This window comes from Pteropus vampyrus, unplaced genomic scaffold (assembly GCF_000151845.1).
Source record: "Pteropus vampyrus isolate Shadow unplaced genomic scaffold, Pvam_2.0 Scaffold127, whole genome shotgun sequence".
Taxonomy (NCBI): Eukaryota; Metazoa; Chordata; class Mammalia; order Chiroptera; family Pteropodidae; genus Pteropus; species Pteropus vampyrus.
In genome coordinates this window covers 2,582,599-2,590,253 of record NW_011888908.1, presented here as the reverse complement: position 1 = coordinate 2,590,253, position 7,655 = coordinate 2,582,599, and the positions used below count along the sequence as shown (strand labels likewise).

The 7,655-nt window shown below is 53.1% G+C and overlaps 1 protein-coding gene across 1 annotated transcript in view; it reads left to right on the top strand.

Annotated features, from left to right (window-relative positions):
* JPH1 (junctophilin 1) overlaps positions 1-7,655 on the top strand; it is a 75,217-nt gene that overhangs the window by 58,874 nt on the left and 8,688 nt on the right. The window contains exons 3-4 of the mRNA XM_023534597.1: positions 397-515; positions 6,459-7,105. Coding sequence (XP_023390365.1) covers positions 397-515; positions 6,459-7,105 — 766 coding nt within the window. The remainder of the gene's footprint in view (positions 1-396; positions 516-6,458; positions 7,106-7,655) is intronic.

Genomic DNA, 7,655 nt, shown 5'->3' with positions numbered 1-7,655 from the left:
CCTGGAGAGCGACTTTACCTGCGGGCCGCTGGTGCGTCCTTCTCAACCAGCTTCCTCCTTAGGCATCGGAGCCACAAACACTGGTAGCTTAGACGCCCGGCTTCTCTCCACGGCTGTGGGGAGGCAGGCTGGCCACAGCCGAGGAGAGATGTGATGCAGTGAGCTTTGAAAACTGGGGTTTCTCAGGCTGCACAGGCTCATCCCTCATGTTCCCTGAAAAAAGGCCTGAAGCCGCTTGTTGGCAGCTTCGTGCACGGTGCCTCCATGAAATGTGACAGCAGTGGCTCCATGTGATAGGACAGCATGGAGGCGCCGGCCTGGGTCATGGGGAGCGTCTCGTTTGCACGCCCGTGTCTGTCCGTGGCCCTGCTGACCGGCCCTCTGCGCCCCCCACAGGACCGCCCACGCGAGAGCCAAGGCTGACGCCGCGGACCAGGCCGCGCTGGCCGCCCGCCAGGAGAGTGACATCGCGAGAGCGGTGGCCCGGGAGCTGTCGCCCGACTTCTACCAGCCAGGTAAGGTCGTCGCTGCCCGCGGTGGAGCAGGTGAGCGCGCTGCGGCCGGTTCCCCTTCGGGTTCCTTGTCATCTGACCGAAAGCTGGAAATACTAGTAAACAGTGTTGGCGCTGGGGACTCGGCTTAGCCACAGTCCCTCCCGTCCTGCCCCCGCCCCCCCACCCAGCTGCGAACTGAGCTGACCAGCGAGTCAGGGCGTGGTGGCCGCGTCAGACGCTGTAACAGCTACCCCCGGCTCGGAGGTACCTCTAACAATAGCAGGTCAGAGAAGAGCCGAGTAGACTGACTTCTTTTAAACGTACTAGATCTAAAGTCCAAAGGAATGAGGTGCGGGGCAGAGCGGTATGGTTAGTCTGCACAGGAGGAGATGACGGTGCAGGCCATGCACGCAGTGAAAGCGACACCCTCACGAGACGAAAACCAGCCCTGACTGTCTGCCTCTCCCGTGTTATAAAATAGCAATAAACAAACGTGCGCGGTAGCTTTAAATATTTAAGTTTCTCGCTGGTGGTTTCCTAGTAGACGGTCTGCATCCCTCTCTGGAATAGGCTGGTGTTAATGAAACGGTCATAGCCATTTTTATGTGTTTTCGCGCTGTTTTATAAACAGCATCTTTCTGGTGATTGAGAGGTCAATAGATTTCTAGGTGAAGAGGCCCAAAATGTTCCCAATTTCTCAATGTCAAAATTTACACTTCTTGGTAAAGAATGTTTCCACACTGGTTTCCATCGAGCTGGGTAACCAGCGCCCTGCACAACGCCTGTGTTCAATATGCGTTCGGTTCCAGCGAAGGTGATAGAATGCTGGACCCCCCAGGACGCTGCTGTGACTCAGGGACCCAGGTAAGTCAGCGCGAGCAGAATGGCAGGGTCCGTGCAAACGCTGGGACGCCGGCTGTCACGAAGGTCGGCGGAGAAGGAAGCGCCGCGGTGATGTGTGTGCGGAGCAGACGACAGGACCGCGTCCTGAGACGGGCTGGGGCGAGGCCCCGCTGGCCGAGCGAGGGGGTTGGCACAGTGACTTCTGTAATGGCACAAGGGAGGCAGCCAGGGACGATGGGCGTTTTCTTTTGCGTGCATTTGTTTTAACCCTCTGGGTGAGATTGTCACCGCTTGTGTGTGTAATATGTCAGGACAGGGAAACGTTCCGGTTTTTATGGTGACCACCAGTGGGAATGAAGTATTTTCTGGTGCGACACAAACTCCTTTCCTGGTACCCCCGTACCTTGGTGAACCCCTGTGGTAGGGTGTGAGCGGGGGACCGGGCTCAGTCACCAGGTGAGACTGTCGTCCCCTGCTGCAGTGTGGCCACCGTCTCACTGGGCTTGAGCCACTTCGAAAGCAAACAAACTTACTATTGTCTGCGTTTGGTAACTTCTAGATTGCTGTTAATTGTGTTGGGGAATGGGGACTCTACAGATTTCTATTAGGTGTTACCGAGAGGTGAACGATAGAGGTCATCTCAGTTTCTCCAGGCTACTAAATGGCTTTAAAAGCCTTTTATGGTGTAAAAGCATCTGAGGGAAAAAGTATTGTGGGAAAGTGTAATTCCACCCTTTCTTAGTGAAAACGGCTTCAGAGAAGCAAGTCGTAGGTGAGTAATGGATACATCCCAGCACCAGAGGACAACGGGTCTGTGTGAGACAAGAGCTGAGGGGGCTGGGGGGGCCGCTGACCCACGGCCACCCTTCCCCAAGGAACGGCCTGGAAAGTGTTGTCTCTGCTGATTATTATTGACCTTTTCAAGGGACCATAACTCACGGTCCCCCCTCTGCATTTACGGGGTGATCAAACCAGGCTTTTCAATTTGTCACTGCGCTTTTATTTTTCAGTTAGTTGACATCCAAATTTTATTAGTTTCAGGCGTACAGCGTAGTGGTTAGATGTTTATACAATTTACAGAGTGATCCCCATTCAGCCTGGTGCCATCGGCCCCATATATAGTTAATACAGTTAATGCCTATGTTCCCAATGCTGTGCTTTCCAACCCCAGGACTATTTTGTAACTTCCAATCTGTACTTCTTTACCTTTTTCATCCAACTCCCCCACCCCACCTGGCAGTCAGCAGTTTGTCCTCTTATATAGGTGTCTGTCTGTCTTGATTTGGTTCCTTAGCTTCCACATATCAGTGAGGCCATAGGCTGCTCGTCTGACTTTTTCACTTAGCCTAACACCTTCCCCGTCCATCCACGTTGTCGCGATGGTAAGATCTCGTTCTTTCTTATGGCCTCAGACGTTTCTAAAAGGGCTTTCCCATACTTTTTCTAAGTCAGGCTGCTCATTTAATTGACATCTCAGCTATGTGTTTTCATTGTTGGGGGTGCTTGTGGTGTGCAGAGAAGTTATTTTAACTTTGCGGGGAAAAGATGTCTCTTATAGCTTACAGCAGACATCTTTTAATCGCTTTCGAGGTAAGTTACCTGTTTTCAAGAGTTGGTAAATCTTACGCTTTCAGGAAAAAATAACCTCGTAGGGTGGCTTTGAGTAAAGGGTTAAATAAAAAGCATACACACTGACAGGTGTGAATTTGCGTATAGAGTACCGCGTGCACACGCAGGAACTGCCGTGGGTGTGGCACAGTCACCCGCTGAGCACTCAGGGAGCCCTCAGAGTTTAATTTTAACTTGAGCCCCCGGTACTGCCCAGCGGTTTATAAAGTGACTGTGACAGCCTGGGTTCCAGGACTGCAAGATTTCCTTGTCACCTGCTTGAGCATGTTTAAAGAAAGAAGTGGTCACCCAAAGTAGTATAGAAAAAAGTCAGAGAGGCAGCAGTTGGCAGTGCCCATCCAAACACGAACCAGAGGAGAGAGGAGCCGTGGCCGAGACGTTAGACCGGTGCGTTGCGTCGCGTCTGCAAGGACTTTGCGGGCAGCGGTGCGGGGCCTGCGGGCAGCGGCGCGTGTGGCTTCATTGGAAAGACCGTCCCTGAGGAAATGGCTGCATCGGGCTCGGTGAGCCTCATGGCGCATCAGAGATTGGGTTCACCTCACGCCCTTGCCCAGATGCCATGGGCACCAGTAACCTTCTCGTTTTGGTTGAGCTTCCGGTGGGGGGTCTACCAGCAAGGAGACCAGGCGCTGGGGACATCGGTGGTTGTTAAATAGAATCGGCTCCGGTGTTATACGTCAGTCTTCTGTGAGCCTTGGTGGCGCTGTGAGTCTGCCCCAGAGGGTGGCTCTCCAAGTGCTGGTGGAATGGAGCTGGTAAGAGGAGACGTGGGGTAGTCGCTGAGCACGTAGGGGGAGGGGGACGTGGTGGGAATATGATCGTATGGTAGTTTGTCCCACTGCTTCAATGTCCTTTTTATCGAAATACTGTGTTTTTAATATTCGGTGATATTAACTAGAGTGTAAAATTTTTATATTTATCAATTGGAGGAATGACAGGGCGAGCCTGGGGTGAGGGGGGCGTGCAGGAAGGTGGTGGCCTGCCCTCTCCCCACGGGGGAAATAGATCTAGCTAGGCAGGTAAAAGGGAACCGGAAGCGGGGGGAGTACCTGCTCCGAGTGTCCAGCGTCAGGTGTAAACCGCCTTCCCCCCATGTCCTCACGTGGTCTTTCTCATCTGCATTCAAGAGGAGACAGGGAACTCGTCATAATGACACAGGTTCCATCCCAAGTGTCCCACCCCCGTGATCTACCTACTTACCTCCCAGAGGCGGCTCCCAAAAATACCAGCACGTTAAACCTTCATTCCGTGAGCGTGTGGTGCACACGTTTGTTTAGTCCGTAATAGCATGTATGTGGCCGCACACTAACCTGATGATTGAAGGTGAAAGGTGAAGTCTTTCGCACAGCGCTGGCCTGTGAACTGAGCTCACGTTTCTGGGATGAATTAGAAGTCTCTAGAAATCATTTTCATTCCATAACTGTCTGCCTCTTGTTAAGATTTAATGGTTTTGGTTAAAACAAGAGAAGCATCCTAGGCTAGATGACTTCTCCACTCACTTTCCAAAAGCCAAAATGCCAAAGTTTTTCATAGAAGAATGGGAATTAGAATAATCTTCCTAATTGTTGATAGGAAATTAACAGTTTATGAGTTTATGAGTTCTTACCACTTATTCATTCGGCTCCACGACTGTGTATTGCGTGTCAGCCCTGTGCGGAGACAGGAACAGGTGTCCCAGCGCGCAGACCAGAATTGGAGTGGTCTCCTATGGGACCGCGAGGTCCTGCAGCGTGCAGACCAGATTCTGTGTGTTCACAGAATTAGAGTGTGGTCCTGTATGGGACCGCGAGGTCCTGCGGCACGCAGACCGGATTCTGTGTGTTCACAGAATTGGAGTGTGGTCCCCCATGGGACCGCGAGGTCCTGCAGGCCGGTGGCATGGTGCTTCTCCAGCCCGCTCCGCCATCTTTGTAGACTCTTTCGCTCTGGTTCTCCTTTGCTGATGGGTGGTCTCCGTAGAAACTACCTAATTTCTATTTAGTAACTTCTGATGCTGCTACAAAGCAGCTGCCCTGGTCGACATTTGTTTTCAGGGACTCTCCATGGCGCTGCTTCCACCCCTAGCCAGCTTCCTAAGATGGGAGTGAGGCTCTGAATTTCGGAAAATACTCCGTCTAAGAAATAGCAGCCCCCTAACAAGAAGTTATTGCTCAGGCCATCATGAAGAGAGCAATTAAAGTGGGCAGTGTGTATTTTTAACAATTAAGGATAATTGCTTTTCAGCCCCTCGTGGGAGGGGGCAGGAAGGAAAGTGTGCAGGTGCCATGCTGTGGCGTCGCCAAGAGCTCAGGTCCCGGGGCGGGGGGTGGTTCTCCCTCGTAAATGTGAGAGGTCACACTGTCAGCGCCTGCCCATGTGCAGAGAGCGCCAGCTACAGTGGGCGACCTTGACCTTACCTGTTGACATGAAACGTGGCTGATGGGGGAGGAGGCCAGAGGATGTCCATGACCTGGGCTGAGAGGTGGCGTGCCTGGAAGGAGGTGCTGTCCCTGGGCGCCCTAGCTGTGCCCCTCCCGGACCCCTGGCCCTGCGGCCGTCACCAGCTTGTGCTGCACTGTTTCTTCCTCACTCCCCGCAAGGTCTCCCCACGAAATAATGTGATTATTATAAACAATCCTAAAGTACTCAGAAAAATAAGAGTCCCGAGAATGGAGAGCCACAGAGAGCTGTCCCGTCTGGCCTTCGATGCCTGTGGGAAGTGCGGGAGCAAATGCATGCGGTGAAGGGCTCCGGGCCAGTCACTTTGTAAAGCGCAACGTCAGCCACAGACACGGCCCTAACCAGGAGGTTTCAGTGAGTCCTTGATGGAGGATCATGAAACACACGGTAGCTGCAGATTCTCCTCTGACAGTGTAAGTAATTTATCAAATATTAAGTATATGTAAATGCTTTCATAGAGTATTAGACATACCAGTTGGTCTGAGTGATATCAGTCGTGTTTCAGGTATGCTGCGTAATTTGAATATGCAGATTAGCTGTGGTGGTCAGCAGCCCCGCCCCCCCCCACACCCCGGCACTGCGAATCTCCCCTCAGTGTTCACAGCAGCAGGAGCAGTGCTGTCATTAGGGAAGTCCCAACTGTTTAACCTTTATGGCCACCAAAACAGTATAAAGAATGGTATATGTTAACATAAACACTTTTCAGCAATATTCTTTTTCCCTGAGGAGTGGAATGTGCTTTCACTTACTCAAAGCCTCGTAAATATATTTAAAAGAAAGAGAAAAGCCGAAGCTGACTGTAGGTTTTTGTTAAGTCCTCCCTTAACATCGTCGCTAGGTTCTGTGACTTTAACTTAAATGATGTATAACGAGACCAGTTTTACCACCGGCTGATGTCCATAAACACGAGTTCCTGGGGCATCTCATCAACGCTGTCACTCAGCGATGTCCAGTGAGCATCACTCGAGGACCCGCCGTGTATGCTCACCGTGAGGAATGAGCCCGCACGCCTCATTCCTATCCCCTTCCTTTCTGCTTGTCATTTTTCCCCAGGCCCAGATTACATCAAGCAGAGATCTCAGGAAGGTGTAGACGCTAAAGAAAATCCAGAAGAAAAGGTACCGGAGAAGCCACCTACCCCAAAGGAATCTCCTCATTTTTATCGCAAAGGCACGACACCCCCAAGGTCTCCCGAGGCAAGTCTCAAACAAAGCCACTCTCCCCCGCCCTCCCCAAAGCCCACGCGGAAGCAGAACCCCAGCTCGGGGGCCAGACTCAACCGAGACAAACGGAGTGTGGCTGACGAGCAGGTGGCAGCCGTCGTCAACAAACCCTTGATGGCGAAGGCTCCCTCGAAGGAGGTGGGAGCCGCCGCACCCTCGTCCAAGTACAGTGGCCGCCACCACGTCCCCAACCCCAGCAACGGGGAGCTGCATTCTCAGTACCACGGCTACTACGTGAAACTGAACGCCCCCAAGCACCCTCCGGAAGACGGGGAGGAAGACGGAGGGTCCAGCCACCCTTCCTCAGCACTGGCGCACAAGCCGTCACCCAACAAATGGAGCCCCCCTAAATCTGTGACAAAACCAGTTGCCAAAGAAAGCAAAGCTGAGCCAAAAGCTAAGAAGTCTGAACTCGCTATACCAAAGAACCAAGCAAGCAACGATTCGTGCCCACCGTCGGAAAAAGAAGCCAATTCAGTAAGTCATGCGGAACGGGCTGTCCCGTCCCGTCCCTTCCTGTCCCTTCCCCTCCCTGGTTCTTGCAGGTGGCAGCGGGGGGAGCGGGGGGGGGGGTGTGACTTGCACCTTGATGTCGGCTGGGCTTGCAGAAGTCCCGACACACACAGGCCGTTTAGAGCGGATCTAAGCACATTTGTAGCTGGAGACAGGAAAGAGCTCTTTGGGCAGAAATCGCTCCATGGTCACTGAGCCGCACCCCCACCCACCTTAGATTCAGGGGCGTTAAGACAGGACCGGCGTCCCGTGTGCACAGGCTTCCCCGCGGCCTAGTTCCGGCTGCAGCAGCAGACATTTCTCCTCTCAGGTCTGCAGGCGGGGGTGGGGGCTCAAAGTCAAGGCACCAGGACGCTTGGTGAGGACCCACTTCCTGCTCATAGGCCACAGGCCACCCTCTCACCGTGTCCCTCCTCGTAAGGGTGCTCATCGCATCGTGGGGGCACCACCCTCGTGACCTACGTCCTCCCGGAGTCCCATCACACTGGACGGACACGGACATGCCGTCCAGAGC